At 42.5% G+C, this 17,101-nt stretch overlaps 1 protein-coding gene across 5 annotated transcripts in view; it reads right to left on the bottom strand.

Moving 5' to 3' along the window:
• Positions 1 to 17,101, bottom strand: part of CHD6 (chromodomain helicase DNA binding protein 6) — a 205,940-nt gene that overhangs the window by 126,462 nt on the left and 62,377 nt on the right. For all 5 annotated transcript variants that reach the window (XM_049650774.1, XM_049650776.1, XM_049650778.1 and 2 more), the window contains exon 3: positions 10,695 to 11,215. In XM_049650774.1, coding sequence (XP_049506731.1) covers positions 10,695 to 11,215 — 521 coding nt within the window. The remainder of the gene's footprint in view (positions 1 to 10,694; positions 11,216 to 17,101) is intronic.

The following is a 17,101-nucleotide window of genomic DNA, read 5'->3' as shown; positions in this document are numbered from 1 at the left end:
AATTAAATCTTATAAAATATCCATCAAAGTCAGCAGGAAAAATCAGTTATTGCCACAGTGAGTTGCCATAATTCCCAAATTCAGGACTGAAAACAGCACGTGATGCTAGTTACTGCCTTCACAGACATGCACATGGCTGGGGAGTACAGCCCAGGAACCACCTCCGCTCCAGGAACAACCCTTCAGAGAAGCTTCCAGCCCAGGCCTTGCCACAGGCCCTGATCCTCTTCCCAGAAGTACAATCTGAAAACATGGACATTATGCCCAAAGAGCCCATCTGCACACTTACTTCAACTTTTATTTAATGCCCATGTTAGTTCAGTCTACACACAGAGAACCAAGTTGGGCACAGACTGTGAAGATACTGGTTAAACAAAAAATAAATACACAGAACTAATTGTTCCAATACAGATGTGGTCAGCTGTAGACAAAATGAGAAGAAAATCTACCCTGTCCTCAGTCCCTTTAACTGCATCATTAGCACCATCAAAACAACCATCCTAGTTTGTGATGTTATCCTAGTAAAAACCGAAAAAAAAAGAAAAAGTTATATACTTATAAGATGAAAAGGCAGAGTTTTAAAAAGTAATCTTGGGGCACCCGTTAAGCATCCGACTTCAGCTCAGGTCATGATCTCGCAGTTTGTGAGTTCGAGCGCCGTGTTGGGCTCTGTACTGACAGCTCAGAGCCTGGAGCCTGTTTCAGAGTCAGTGTCTCCCTCTCTCTCTCTGCTCCTCCCCCGCTCATGCTCTCTCTTTCTCTCAAAAATGAAAATAAACATTAAAAAAAAGTTTTAAGTAACCTTATTAAAAGTTGTAAAAGCAAATGAAAATAAAACTTCAAAAAATGTAGAAGGGTTTCAAATGACAAGCCATCCCTACTTGCACCAAATCCCACGTTCCAGAGTGAACTGCCTTCGAATGATACCACCCTAACTCCCATATGTTCATGCCTCTAGTTCTTTATCAACAGCAAGCAATACCTGGTGACATCCTGATATGAAAGCTGATTAATTTAGATCTAACATACCTCCCCTACTCTTTCCTCTGTTCTTTTTGTTGAATTCTTTTAGTTTAGGCAAGATGTTTTAAATTTTCACTAATTGTTTCTTGTTTTCTGACTGCTCCTGTTTCCTAACTCATCCTTGTTTTGCAGACAAAATATCATCTTGAATCTGAGGATGCTAACTTAAAATCTTCACAAGTGTTTTTTTCCTGAACTTCTTTCTTATGAGGACAATTGTTCTGCTCATCATTCCTTTTTCCTCTTCTTTGTTGCTCAGTTTTCCTCTGCGGTCTCACAATCTTTGGTGGATTGTTCCTATTTCAAATGAACGAGGCTGATAATACAGGTGGCTGGTGAGATCATGTCTCATCCCTGAATGAGGGGCCTGGCGTAGAACTCTTGTCCCTTTTAGGGCCTGACAGCCCCTCTTGTCCCCTTTTAGGGTATGGACAGGGAAAGAGCAGTAGCTCCTGAGTCTCCCTTCTCATCTGTGGGAGTCTCCACTTGGGAGTCCCAGACTATCCCCAGGGCAAAGGCTTAGTATCTTTAGAGTAACTACCTGACTTCAGCCTGGAGCTGATGCCATACGACCACTCATTCTATAGGCAGTCCCTTCATCATCACATCCATTTCTGGCCTGCCTCCCGTCCCTTCTCCAAAGCTGCCAGGTCCCTTGTGAGGAAGAAGGATTTCTACCTCTGCTACAAACAGCTCCTGCAAGGACTCTGAGTTGGGACTCCCCCACAGCATTTATCCACCAGTATGATCCCCAAAAATTCACATCTCTCATCTTTAAGGATTTATTTCCTTCTGTCCTTCCTGTTGTTTCGTTGTTATTATTTGGTTAGGAAATGAAAATAAAAGTATGCCTGGTGGCCATCTTAAACCTAGAAGCCCAACCCCCTCTATGAATTCTCCCAGGAGCCAACACACTTCCTCTTCCCGTAAGCAGCCTGAGATGATCTCTGAAAATTGTTTGCTATTCACTTGACCCAAAAAACCCTACAAAATCATGCAAATCAAGAGATTAAAATATTTGTGTTCACTTTAAGAATGCGCGTGAAACTGCCCAGGCCATCCAGGGTATGCACATCTGAAAAAAGCCACAAGTATCTGAAGGATGTCACTTTACAGAAACAACGCGTGCCATTCTGGCGCTACGATGGCGGAGGTGGTGGGTGTGCGCAGGCCCCAACAGTGGGGCTGGACACAGGGCTGGTGGCCCAAAAACTGCTTAATTTTTACTGCACATGCTTAAAAATGCAGAGAGTAATGCGGACATAAGGGTTTAGATGCAGATTCTCCGGCCATTAAGCGCATCCAGGAACGAAGCCTCCAAGATGTGGTACAGAATTTACAGAGCTCATGGCTGGATTAGCCTATACATGTGCTCTCCTTGCCACACTGAGATGATTCTCACTGAAAAAGAGAGCAGATTCCTCCTGAACCAGAGGAGGAAGTTGCAAAGAATAAAAAGATATCCCAGAAGAAAGTGAAGAAACAAAAACTTATGGCCTGGGAATAAATTCAGCATAAAATAAGTGCAAATAAAAGTAAATGCAGAAAAGGGGCGCCTGGGTGGCGCAGTCGGTTAAGCGTCCGACTTCAGCCAGGTCACGATCTCGCGGTCCGTGAGTTCGAGCCCCGCGTCAGGCTCTGGGCTGATGGCTCGGAGCCTGGAGCCTGCTTCCGATTCTGTGTCTCCCTCTCTCTCTGCCCCTCCCCCGTTCATGCTCTGTCTCTCTCTGTCCCAAAAATAAATAAAAAACGTTGAAAAAAAAAAAATTAAAAAAAAAAAAGTAAATGCAGAAAAAAAAAAAAAAAGAAACGGAAGCCCCCCAAAGAACATTTATTTAAATGTCTTTTGGTCTTTTTTCTTTAAATCTTTTCTCACTATTAATTCCTTTAATACCTGGCTCAATACTCACCATGTCCAAGGGACTCCCTGGACCACAACTGAAACACTCTTAATCCGCCAAATCCTTTCAGCTATTCTGTATACAGTTATACTACATTCTTTCATTTGTTTCTTTTTACCTGTTTTTTGAACACTCGCAAGACTCTAACTCGTGATAGCACTTCAGTGATAGAGCTCAAAGATGATGTGTCTGTGACACCTTCCTTCCTCCACTATCCCACTCCCACCAAAAGTACTCACAAATAAAGCAAGGCACACAGGAGGCACTAAAAATACACTGAATAAGTAAATAAGCAGGTATTCATCAAGCGTTATTATTGAGTAACTGTTTTCTTTTGGATCAGGTCAAAGTCCACTACGTACCCAACCCTAATTTACAAAGCCCCGGGGATTAGAGTAAGCGCTCCAGGTGCTCTCAGAAGAATGGGAATGGAGACCTGGTCCAAACCCTCAGAGGTGGGCCTCTGCCATTCTCATTCACATATCCTCCCTACATCACAAAAAACCTAGCCGGTTCCAACCACAGGTCTCTACTCAGAACTCATACTTGTCTTCACATTTGTCTTCTTTCTTCTAATAATTGATCAGAATATAAAAGCAATTCCCTCAACAGAAATAATGCTGTTAATACACATTCCTAAGCCTAATAAGCCCAGCTTCAATAAAGATCTTCACTCTTAACAAAGACAGGTGATTTGACCTTCAAATAGAGAGGGAGAGCTGAGCTGACTGAATTTTACTGCCCTTTCTGCATCACAGCGTCAGCTGACTCACAGCTCACATGGTTATATAATCAGAAGATCTGGGCTTAACTTTCTAGAAGCAACCGTCAAAGAAGAAAATCAGAAAAGGCAAAACCTTTCTTCCAGGGTGTTACTAAACTTACTGGATTTGGGAGAAAAACATTCTGCTCTGTTGGCTCTTGACAAGCCAAAACAAATGGGGGTAAAATCTGCGGCCCGAAACCTGGGGTTTGTTTTGGGGGAAAAAAACAAAAAACAAAACAACTCCTACCAACAAGCAATTCTCAGACACCAGCAGGGTGTCGGAGAATTCAACTCAATTCTGACATTGTCTACCTGGAACGGCACCAGATTCCACAGGTCCAGAGTTCGGCACCACAACACTGCACCCACCTACCCTCCCACTTCAGACACCAGTCACAAGCCAGGTTTCCTGCTCTCCTGACCAACCACTATATACTGGAGGGTGCAATGACCCCCTCCTCAGGTTTGATGGCTTTGCTAGAGAGGCTCACAGAACTCAGGGAAACACTTCCATTTACCAGTCTATTAAAGGATACGACAAAAGATACAGAGGAATAGCCAGAGGAGGAGATACACAGGGCCAAGTCTGGGAGGATTCTGAGCACAGGAGCTGAGGAGCTGAGGTGCGGAGCTGAGGTGTGCCAGGCATGTGGATGTGTTCACTCACCTGAAAGTTCCCCACACCCCCTACTATTGGGATTTTTTTGACGGAGGCTTCCTCACATAGGCATAATCAATTATTAACCCCACCTCCAGCCCCTCTCCCCTCTCTGGATAATGAGGGGTGGGACTGAAAACTCCAAGCTTCTACTCCTGCTTGGTCTTTCTGGTGATCAGCCCCCACCCAGGAGCCCACGCAGAGTCATCTCACTAGAACAAAAGATGCTCCTAGTGTTCCTATCACTTAGGAATTTACAAGGGTATGGGTGCCCTGTGTCAGGAACAGGATCAGAGACAAGTATCAGAACAAGGGATGCTACGAGTGTTCTTACCACTTGGAAGATTACAACAGTTTCAGGAGCCCTGTGTCAGAGTTGCATCAAAGACAAAATACTAGGATATGAGAGAAGACAGGTATTCTTATCACCCAGGAAAGTACAAGGGTCTCAGGAGCTCTGTGCCAGCAACCAGGGCAGAAACCGATACATGTATTTCTTATTACTTTGTAGGGCTAATCACACTATCCATCTCTTTTCCTCTTTTTGGTTTTCCATTCCTAACAGATGTTAAATTAAAAAAAATGTAAATATGCTCCAGGGAGCCTGGGTGGCTCAGTCGGTTAAGCGTCCAACTTTGGCTCAGGTCATGATCTCGCAGTTCATGAATTCGAGCCCCGCGATGGGCTCCATGCTGACAATGCTTGGGATTCTATCTCCTTCTCGCTCTGCCCCTCCCCCACTCGTGCGCACACATGCGCGCGCGCTCTCTCTCTCTCTCTCAAAATAAACAAATAAACTTTTAAAAAATGAAAATATGCTCCATTTTCCCAGGAATCTCTCAACTGTGTCTCAAAGGATGTTCTAAGAACCAAGCACACTCTAATTATCTGGCAGGCTTTTCAATTACAGATTCCTGGGTCCACCTCAGACCTAATAAATCAACCTCTCTGGGGATGTAGTCTGGGAATCTACTTTTCTAACAAGCTGTCCAGGTGATTCCTTTGGCACAGCAAAGGCTGAGCATCAGAGATCCAAGTAGATGTTCCTCCACTTAGACCAGCTTGCTGATTAGTTTCTTGACTTTCAAGAGAGAATATAAACCATCCTGACATGTGTAGAAATTCCAAAACTTACGCTCTGCCTTCAACCAACAAAATGAATACCAACACTCAAGAAGACTCTAGCTTACAACAGCAACCTCCAGCTCAATCAAAATGCCTAGCTTCTGATTTAAGAGAGTGGAGCCTAAAGGGCTATCGACCTACTATTCAGGCACTCCTCCCTAGACACGAAGTAAGAACACAAGACAGCTTCACACACACTGGAATGGGTCGTCTTTCCTGCTCACTGAGCCGTGCTTTAATGCCATGAAGCTTTTACTAAAGGCTATTTCAAGAAAGAGAAATATGAAATTCAAAGGCACACAGAAGCACTGGAGCCCAAAACTGTTGTTGAGGACAGTATCCATTACATCATGTAATGTTTCTCAGTGAGAAATTTCTTTGGCCTCCCTAAGGAACTGCCATGGTGCTTTTCTAATACCAAAGTATTTTCCCAAAGCACTATCAACATATGATGCCCCAGGATCTGACCTGACACTTGCCTACCTTTCTGATCCCTTTGCTGCAGCTATACAGGCCCTGTGTGTCTACCTATGTATAGGTCTGTGTATATGTCTGTATGTACACACACATGTGTACCTTTGTCTGTGTGTCTTCTTATGCCAGTGGTCCCTTCCTCTTTGGGAAAAGGGGTTGTAACTAAAAAACAGTAAAAGTAAATAATCTATACTAAGTGGAATTTAAATTTCAGAGTCAGGGAAACAACAGCCTAACTTGGCTTCCTGGAAGAGCTTTCTTGCTTAAGTTTTATACAATAAAGAAGTGAATTGTGCTCACTCTCCAATATAATTTGAAGGGAAAGGAAGAGATGGTCGTTCAAAAAAAAAAAAAAAAAAAAAGCTTCTTGCCTCTCTTACTTGGGCATGTCAGACTTTTATCCCTATTCAGTAAATGAATATTCATCACTATTGATGTCATCCTTGAAAACGAAAATCTGTTAGACGATCACTTGTTTAAAACAGGAAACATGTCCAGTTATCTACTTGCTGGTTCAAGTGCGAGAGAAACTGCACAGGGAAAAGCTGGAGCCACTTTAGTCTTTAGAGGATTAGAGGGCATTGTGCAGTGTGCAAAATGAAATTCTACAGAAGGGCCATGTCCTACAAATAAAAAACAAATTTCTCTGACACTGGAATCTCCCCACTGCTTTCCATTCCCAACATCCCCTTGTGAGGCATAAATAGGTGCAGAGCTGAAGGAGAAAAAAGTGGGAGCCCAGAGTCAAATCCTAACAGTGCTGCTCATTAGCTCTGTGCCTTAGACAAGTTTCTTTTAAATGTTCATTTCTTGGGGTGCCTGGGTGGCTCAGTTGGTTGAGCATCCAGCTCTTGATTTCAGCTCAGGTCATGATCCCAAGATTGCAGGATCAAGCCCTGAATCGGGCTCTGAGCTAAGTGTGGAGCCTGCTTGAGGTTCTCTCCCCTTCTCTCTCTGCCCCTCTCCCTGCTTGTGCTGTCTAAGAAAATAAAATAAAAAAATAAGAGGCACGTGGGTAGCTTAGTCGGTCAAGCGTCCAACTTCAGCTCAGGTAATGATCTCACAGGTTTGTGGGATTGAGCCCCACATGGGGCTCTGTGCTGACAGCTCTGGGCCTGGAGCCTGCTTCCGGTTCTGTGTCTCCCTCTCTCTCTGCCCCTCCCCTGCTCATGCTCTGTCTCTGTCTCTCAGAAATGACTAAGTGTTAAAAAAATTTTTTTTAATAAAAATAAATTAAAAAATAAAATGTTCACTTCTTTAGTTAAAATTGAGACACCACCTACAATTATTTAACAATGAGAGTTATATCTTATATGGTCTTATTTACAGGAAGAGCTCTATTTGTTCTAGGAAAACAAATTAAATACATAAATAGAATATATATGTGTTATATGTAGTTTATAAATATGCAAAGTATATGTTACATATATAATATATAAATATATAAACTCAATGTGTCCAACAACCTGATAAACCTCTAGTGACTGACTCCTGAGAGCATAAAAGACGCAAAGTATAGTGGCCCTGACCCTAGGCATTTAACTGATGCTGATGACACAAGTCATACACACAGGACGATGACAGTTTCTAAACGAGAGGCACCTTCCAAGAGGGAAATGTACAAGACTGGGGAGCAGAGGTCTGAGTTTATGACACACCCTTGTAAGCAAGACACTTCTCAGTGAGTCCCCCCTTTCCCCGGCTGCAGTACAACAGGTTAGACTAGCTCTCCTTTAGTTTTCCCAGGAATAAAAGTCTCTGATTTACAATGGGGAGCAAGGCTCCAAGTGCTATGGAAGAAGGGACATGCCAGCACACTGGTCTGGGGAAGCTCTTGGGAGAAATGGGACTTGCATTCAGACCTGGAAATGGAAAGGACTTGGGATACTGGGGGAGAAACACAGGGGCAAAATGTTGGGAGAACCAGCCAGAGCAATCCAGGAGAAACAAGTCAAGTGTCTTTAAGGGCCAGGAAGAGCAGTCTAGCTAGTGAGGTCTGTTGTCAGAGAAGTGAGGGAGGGGTCAGACCCCAAAGGGTTTGAATAACAGAAAAAGGAGTCTGGATTTTGTCCTGGAAGCAGTAGGAGCAATCAGAAGTTTCAAAAGTTAGAGGATATGAGGATATCCCATTTCCCAGTGCCCACGTTTTACTCCCAAGGAAGGACTATTACTGGCAACATATTTTCAACCCTTCTTCAAACTCCTCCCACTTCTCTGATTAGGGACCCGACTGGAGAGACTGGGAAAGGGCACAGAGCATACCTGCCCCAGCACATGCTCCAGGCTTCAGTGCCTGCAGTTCTGGTGGAAAAACTCAACCAAAGGGAGGAACAAGCAGCTCACGTCCAGCCACAGCTGGTGGAGGTTCTTCAATCCAGTTTACAGTTAAGAAAGCTGATCACCACACCTCCATCTCTGCTGACTACTTCCAAACTGATTTGGAAGGAAGAGAGAGGATGAAGGCATTTGATTCACCACCTTTTCCAACTAAAAACAGAAATAAGATTACAGCAAGTACTTCAGAAAGATGAGCCAGGTGGAAGCTGGCAAGAGGGACTGAAGGCAGAAAAGGCTGGGAGCCCTCAAATTAACTGTGGAGCTCCTATGATAATCCAAGCATTCAGTGAATGATTTGCAACCACCAAGTATGATCCAGGGCTAATCAAAACATGTACTTGAGCCAATCTGCAAGAGAATAAATCAAAGAGCACAAAAAAACTGAGAATTGCCAACATAATTTTTTAATTAATGTCCTTTCATAATTAAAACTGCTTCTGTTGACTAGTGGGATCTTTAATTTCTTTAATTAAAGGAACCAAAGCAATAAATACAAAAAGAACAAGAAATGAAAGGCTCACCAGTACAGAATCCTACCAAGCTACATAAGGATTCTCTATTACAAGTCAGTCTTACATAGGTCCCCAAATCAAAAGAAACCCTCATGTAACTTGCCCACACTGCTGAGAGGTAACCAGCTCTATCAACATCCTCGCAAAGGGTGTCTTCTGATGTCAAAAGTTAGCAGCCCCTGAAAAGACTACCAAGCACTTCTCCACGTCACTTACAATTGATCACAATCAGGTTCCCTTAGTATTGCTACACACATATAGGACACCCAAACTTCTTTTGTGAAATGCCTCTTATGGCCCCCAAATGGAATTTACAGCAATGTCTATATACTTATTCCCTTGTTCCACAGCCCACACAGAAGTCCTTTAAGCAGGTAAGTACCAGAGACCAGAGCTAGTGAGCTCAGATACCTATGGCGTTCTATGGCCTTCTACAAACCAACCAGAGTCCTCAGCAAAGCTGTGAGAACCCTCCTCCAGTTACCCCAATTCTAAGGACTCAGGGACTCCTCTTTGTTCTCTAAGCCACCCCACTAGCTCACATCTGATTCTCCCTCACATGTGCTAGCGCCCTGAAGAACCCCTTCTGCTTCTCCCAAGCAACTTGCAGATGAAAATTATGGCAGAAGACAGAGACTCACTATGCTACCTCACACACGCATCAGAGATCAGAGCATGCTCACTGGGTTCACTGAGAAACAGCCCATAAGTTTCCCTTTGTGAGAATCCTGATTTTTACATGCCTCTCTTGACCTTCTGTAAGGTACTTTAGGTCCACTGTCTGTAAACTACATTCCCGGGATCCCCCACAAGCCTTTCCGATGGACAAAAGATAAAACCCCCTGTGGGGCAGAAGGGAATGAATATTACAAGGCAGTTTGCACTTGGATTATGAAATTATCCATCTGCTCCCAACAAACTGTCCTTCTGAAAATGAACTGAACCATATAGTAAATTCCTTGTCGCAGCACAAATCACCCAAAATGCTTTCTTCTCTTTAAAGCTTACTTCCTAAATGCCTGACCCCACACGGGTCTGATGGTCTAAATACTTTATGTGAGTGTTCATACCAGTCTCTGTGCTTTTATGGGTGCTCCTGGTCTACATCCTGCCACTGCACTTAGGTTTTAGAAACTTAAATTCCTTTTAAGTATATAGAGATTATGTATTTTTTTGTTTCACATTTCCTCAGAAAGCTTAAATATAATGTTCTCCACAAAGAATTTAGAAAGAGACAAAATGAAAACCATTCCATTTGTATACAGGTGACCAATACGGAGTGAAGAGTACATCTGGATCCTGATGGGATCTCTAACCAGGACCCTTACCACCCACCCTGCAGTGAATGTGTATCCACACCTTCCGATCTCTCTACAGTCACTGTGGTCTCCACTAGTCTCTTTCACTCCTCATTTCCCTAGCACCTGTTGACACGTCAGGCACTGTGTTAGACACAGAGGGAGAGAAATGGACCAGGAGCAGTCCCACACTAGAGAGCTTGTGGCTGCAGGAGGCTGAGCAGGTGTTCCCTGTCTGTGCACAGCTCTCCCGGACTGCCCGCACACAAATTCCCAGGTCCGGGCACCTCCAACAGCTGCCCCTCTGCCACTCCACACTGCTCCCGTCCCCCAAACCGCTGCCAGCCCTGCGTCATACCTCTGACGTCCCTTCCCTTACACCCTTTGTGTGTGACAGTATTTTAATTCTTCTTAATCCAAAAGGAATGGCCAGAAATTGCAGGGCCAGTATTAAGGTTATCTTTCTGTCTTAGGAGGGGAGAGTAGCTCATTTTGGATGACAGTGGTAAAGTTATGTCTGAGGGCTAGAGGAAGGCCCAAAGCAAACCTTTGTGTGCAGGCAGAGCCAAGTGCTCCAAGCAGGCAGAAAGGGACACGCACCTGGCTTTCTTGGACTTCGTCCTGGCTGCAGAGTCCACGCCACTCCTCTTTTCTTTGGCCTCCTTGGTACCCGAGGCCTCCCGGGGCTTCCGTGCTTTCTTGACTCCATCCTTCTGCTTGGGCTCCTTGGGCTCCTTGGCCCTCTTGGGCTCCTTGGCCTTCCGGGCTTCCTTTGGCTCTCTAGGCTCTCGTTTCCTCTTTGGCTTGGGCTCCCTGTCCTTGCTTCCCTTCGCTGCCCCCTCTTGCTCTCCCGGGTCCTTTTTCTTCCTTTTCTTCTTTACTCCGGTGCCTCCTCCTCCACTGTCCTCCATCCCGTTATGGGATGTCATTTTCCTAGGAAAAAGGGTCTCAGCTTCCTCTTCAGCAGCATACAGGTCCTTCTGAGGCAGACAGTGACTGGCAACATCTTCGATCTTCTCTTCCTGATCAGTGCCATGGTCAAACGGGGAGGGGGATTTGTAGTCAAAATTGACAGAGGCATCAGACATTGGAGAGTGATTCAGAACTTTTAAACTTGACAACTGTGAAAGAGAGAGAAACGAGCTTGTTAGTTTCCCAATGCATGCTTCATACGAAAGAGCATTATGAAGTTTGAATCTATGGATCTGTTCAACGTTTACTGAATTCCTATCACGTGCTAGCTCCTCATGTGCCAGGTCTTGGGGAGACAGTGGCAACCAGGACATACTTTGTGTCTGCCTCTGCACCAAGCCACCGTTACCATATACAAAAATTGCATGTGAAAAAACAACTCTCAAGGAGCTGTTATGTGCTAAAATCTGAGCCCCATGTCTAGTACAGGCGACAACAGTGGTGTCCCCACAAAATACCTCTAGATCCTAGGCACACAGTTCTTACCCAGAATGGCATTTCTCATGCTGATACACAAAAGTTCTGTTCAAATATGCTCCTAAATAAAAGTGGCATCACTGGATGACAAGGATGCAGGGACAATCTCAGTGTGCTGCTTTATCTCCCCACATCTTTGCTCTCATGTATCTTCAGGCAGCACCAACAATCAGCTGGTTTGACTTTCAACAAGAAAACTACATCTTTCAGGGGTACCTGGGTGGCTCAGTCGGTTAAGCGTCAGACTTTGGCTCAGGTCATGATCTCATGGCTCATGAGTTCGAGCCCCATGTTGGGCTCTGCGCTGACAGCTCAGAGCCTGGAGCCTGCTTCAGATTCTGTGTCTCCTTCTTTCTCTGCCCCTTCCCTGCTCGTTTTATGTCTCTCTCTCTCTCTCTCTCTCTCTCAAAAATGAATAAAAAACATTTTTTAAATTTTTTAAAAATTCTAAAACTACATCTTTTACTTTTAACTAAAGGTGCTGTTCCTCTGCATGATCATCTAAGCCTCCAGACTCAGCACCAAATAACCTTTGGCCACTTACAAAAAAACAACTGCCCCTACAGGGGAAAGCTTTATTATGATAGATGCCATTAAGAAAGAATGTGTCACAGATGCTGAAGGCATCTTCCTAAAAAAGGAAGTTCTGAAGCTGTTTTTGAGCACCATTAAAGGTACAGCTTCCCCGAGGTGACCACTTTCAGGAAACATCCCTTTGGAAGTAGAAGTCACGTCTCATACTTTCAGGTCTGGTATCACAGTACATCTGTCATTTCGTAACCAAGCTAAGGCTGGCAATAATCTGATACTGTGGGTGCTGGTTTCAGGAACAGCACCCCTCTGGATCAGGAACAAAGAAATAACTCAAGGAGAGCCTGGAAGGGACAAGCAGGCTTTCCAGGAAGCCAACTACAATCGTCTTTGCATGATGGCTTAGGAACAGCACCATTTGTGAATAGTCTGCTCCCTTAACAAGAGGCCTGGCGTGTGCTGAAGGGCACAGACACTTGCCTAGGTGGCGTGGCTTCCTTCCAGTGTTCTGGTTACCCGATCTGTGCTCAGACTTCCTGGCCCACCCTAGGAGTGATGGAGTGCAAAATTCAGCTGCATGGTCCCCCTTCTGTGCCTTCCAGCTCCCTACCCTAGGCCAATACTCCCAAACATAACACTGAGAATCCCAGGAGAAAAAGATGAAAGAAAAGAAGAATTTTTTTGTATCTTTATCATAAATAAAGTCCAGCCTCATAAACAAGCCTAAATCCAGAAAGAACTGGTCATTCTGGCAGCATTCACTATGAAAGAAAAGAAAAGAAAAGAAAAGAAGAGAAAAGAAAAGAAAAAAAAGAAAATTCAGTTTGACTACCTCACTGCTGATTCAGTTCTTAGGATGGCTTGGAAAAAGGAGAAGCTAAGCAAACTTAAAAGGAATTTAAAATCAAATACAAGAAAGTGCTCAAGATGGTAAATTTTTTTACATGTAGATGGTTATATTTTTTTTACCACAATAAAAAGGAAAAAAAAGAAGAGAAAAAGAAAAAACAAGGCAACAAGAACCTCAGAGGTGCATAATAGGCACCTAATTAAAGCTCAGATCTTAAGAGTACGCTGCCGTCCCTGGGATGTTACTGAATTCTGTGCCAGGGACACCTGACCCGCAGGACACAAGTATTTGCTTCACATGCAAGGGTGGACACACTAAAAAAGCAAGAGATACAGGTTAGTTTATTAAAGAGGTTTTCAAAGACGACACATTAAAGTCCTAATTCCACCAAGGCAACACTCTGTAGATAAAAGTGGGACACTCTTTTCAACTCATACCTCATCTCAAGGTCTATCTTTTGAAGGCTAGGGCCCTCCAAAGCTGAGGCGGATGGAGATAGGTTGTAGAAACTGGACACTCAATCATTAGTCAAGAACAATAGCAACAGCTAACATTTATGGGACACAAATCATAAGGATCTACCTGGAATTATGCAAAGCATGCTCCATGATATCTCCCATCTTTACAAAAATCCTAAAAGGTTAGTGTAAAGACACCTATTTTGTGTACGAAGAAACAGAAGATTACTGATGTTAGATGAGGTACTCACACACATATACCTAGTAAGTGGAGGAACTTGGACCTGGACCTTCTGCCCAAAAGCTCACACTCATTTCACTGAACATTTTATGACCTACATCCCCAGAAACCATTAATGACTGCTAGGCCACCAGACCAGTATGATTAGACTTGGTGAGAAATGTTAAATATAAAGACCTATACAACCAGTTGGGGAAAAGTTCAGGTAGTTCTTTAGAAACATAAACATGTAAATACCTGTCATTGCAGCAATTCCACTCTGAGGAATCACAAATAGTCATCTACTCTACCCCTCATTTTATAGATAAGATAATTGGGTCAGAGAGATGAAGCAACTTGTCAAAAGGTTATATTCCAGGGAGTGGCAGAGCTGGACATCCTATAGGAAATAGGGATTCCCAAGAAATGCAGCACAATTAAGTCAATGTTTCCAAAAAGTTAGAAGTATCCCAAAAGACAGATTATCAGTATTAAAAAAATATAAAATTATAATCTCCAAAGTCAATAATACACCAGGAATATTTTTATTTTTCAAGGCACCTTGTTGGGGGCTTGGAAAAGATGTCTGTTGAGAATTTAAAAAATATGACAAAAAATATTTTTCATTTGTCTCAAGGTCAGTGGAGAAAAGACAAAGAGCCTTAATAAATTGTTTCAGTTTCTACCAAGAAGGACATTAAATCTCCACTTCAAAAATGGCCCCAAAGGGAATGGATTGGAGATGATGGACCATGACACCACCAATAATTTACATTATATTGACAATTTACTAAATAGAGATAAGCACCTAGAACATAAGATGAAATGGAGAGGAAAACTGATAAAAAAAAGACATCCAACAATGCTAGCTCATAAACCACACCGTTAGCAATAAAACCCACTTTGCTGATTCAAAATTAGCAACCTAGGATATTCCTGGAAAAGACACTTAAACATATGAATCCAGATAAACTAGATTTGGGTCAACTGTAAAGGATTTAAGAACCAATGGAGATATTATGGCGTAGGTCAATGGTTCCCAAACAGATTTAAGGACAAACCTGAGTTATTTCCCCAAGAATCACTGAAGTACTTGAAAGTCAAAATAGACTTTAATTAAGAAAATCATCCATGGTACAACACAGATAGACCTTGAAAACATTATGCTAAGTGAAAGAAGCCAGGTACAAAAGACTACATATTGTACAATTCCATTTATATGAAATGCCCAGAATAGGCATATCCACAGAGACAAGAAGTAAATTAGTGGTTGCTAGGGCCTGGGGGAAGAGGAAATGAGGAGTGTCTGCTAACATGCATATGGTTTCTTCTGGGGGTGATAAAAATGTTCTGGCATCAAATAGTGGTGATCTTTCCACAATCTTGGGACTACACTAAAAACCAGTGAGTTGCACAATTTAAAAGTATAGTAGAATTTACAGTATGTGAATTACATCTCAATTTTTAAAAGTCCAATATAAGAATATAACGAAAATGGTCCGCTCATATGTTGCTGACAGCTGCATCAAGTATTAAAAAGCCTTTTTTGCAGGGGCATGTGTTAACAATATTAAAATTTTAATTATGGATATGCTTTTAAACTGAGCAATTTCTCTTTTACAACATAAATTAAGGAAATATTTAGGTACTCCAAAGACAGAATATCTGATGCAGAATTTTTAATAAAGGAAAAAACTATAAATAACCTATTGGTCAATCTTTAGTAAAATGTTTAAATTAATAGCATATCCATTATATGGAACAGTATTATACAGCCATTGTGACATTATTGTATTATATATTATTAATTACAAAGTTTTAGTTGACATAAAAAAAAGTCCACAACATGTTGGAAAGTGGGCAAAAAAAAAATCTATGATCTAATCCCATTTTTATTGTTTAAAAAAAAATTTTTTTTAAGAGAGAGAGAGAGCACACAAGCAGGAAGGGGCAGAGAGAGAGGGGGACAGAGAATTTGAAGCAGACTCTTTGCTGACAGCACAAAGCCTATGTGGGGCTCAAACCCATGAACCGTGAGATCATGACCTGAGCCAAAGTCGGACTCTCAACCGAATGAGCCATCCAGGCGCCCTCTCTGGTTTATTTTTTAAAAACGCTATTTATCAACACCAGTTTTTAAAAATAAATTTAGGACACGTATCAGATATTAACCATCATTATGTCTGGGTGACAAGACTATAGGTAACATTCCCTTCTTTTTTTCTTTCCTGAGAGTTTTTGTTTCTGTCTCCCATAACTAGAATGTAAGCATCATGAGGCAGTGACTGTGGATTCCCCACTATCTTTGTGGCTTACAGTAAATCTCAATCATATGATTACTGGATGAAATGAGTGTTTTCAATTTGAAAAACAAAGGAGAAGTCTACAAAATTGTGCATGTAAACAAAATGAAAACAACAAATTCCTGTGTATAGAAGAACGAATGGAAGAAAATCAACAAAAAGTGAATAGTATTCATTTAAGGCTGTGGAAATTTGGTTGCTTAATTTTTCTAAACAGTAACAAAGATATTACTTTCACAATACTTGTAATAAAAATATCTTTTAAAAATTGTTATGTTTATTTTTGAGAGAGAGAAAGAGAGAGAGAGAGCAAGCATGAGCGGGGAAGGAGCAGAGACACAGGGAGACACAGAATCTGAAGCAGGCTCCAGGCTCTGAGCCCGACACGGGGCTTGAACTCAGGAACCAAGAGATCATGACCTGATCCGAAGTGGGACACTCAACCGACTGAGCCACCCAGGCGCCCCAAAATATTTTCACAGGTATATAATAGAAAAATTTTAAATACTTTAATAATGAACAGGAAAGGCTGTTTTGCCAGAAAATTTACACTCCTCCAAATTACCACGATTCAGGAATCAAAGGCAGAATATGGGAGGCGCTGGCACTGTGACCACATTTGACTGAGTGCTGGACAAAGACAGTGCTCTTTGCACTCAAGCCCGAAGGCCCCCTGCACGCCCTCCATATGCACCTTGAACCTGATGGTGAGTACGGCCCAGCCAGCTGCTGCTGTTGCCTGCCTCAAGCTCTTCCATCTTCTCCAGCAGGAAGGGGACAATGTTCTATGTTCAGACTTAATTAATATCAAGAAATTAGCTAAACATAAAAATGAGTAGAAAAGCTTATCTAAATTTGAGACCTTGTGACTTTTAAAGTCCAAACAATAAAAATAAAAATACAAAGAACTGCTACTATTATGAGTTGGTGTGCAGACATTTCAGGTGGCAATTGTTATTTTCCAATTAAAATGAGGAGTGCAAAAAAAAAAAAAAAAGAGGAGTGCCTTACTCTTTCACCTTCACTGTCTTCTGAAAGAATATTCCCTATGGTTACCTGACTGTGGGATACACTACCGGCGAAAACCCCACATATCCTCGCCTTTATTACACTGCCATTGTGCTGGGCTCAGTCATCTGGCAAACAGAGCTTTGCTGGGTGAGCAAGACCCAGGAACAAAGTCCAACTGTGTGTGT

Source organism: Panthera uncia (genome assembly GCF_023721935.1).
Source record: "Panthera uncia isolate 11264 chromosome A3 unlocalized genomic scaffold, Puncia_PCG_1.0 HiC_scaffold_11, whole genome shotgun sequence".
Lineage (NCBI taxonomy): Eukaryota > Metazoa > Chordata > Mammalia > Carnivora > Felidae > Panthera > Panthera uncia.
This window is presented reverse-complemented; position numbering and strand designations above follow the sequence as displayed.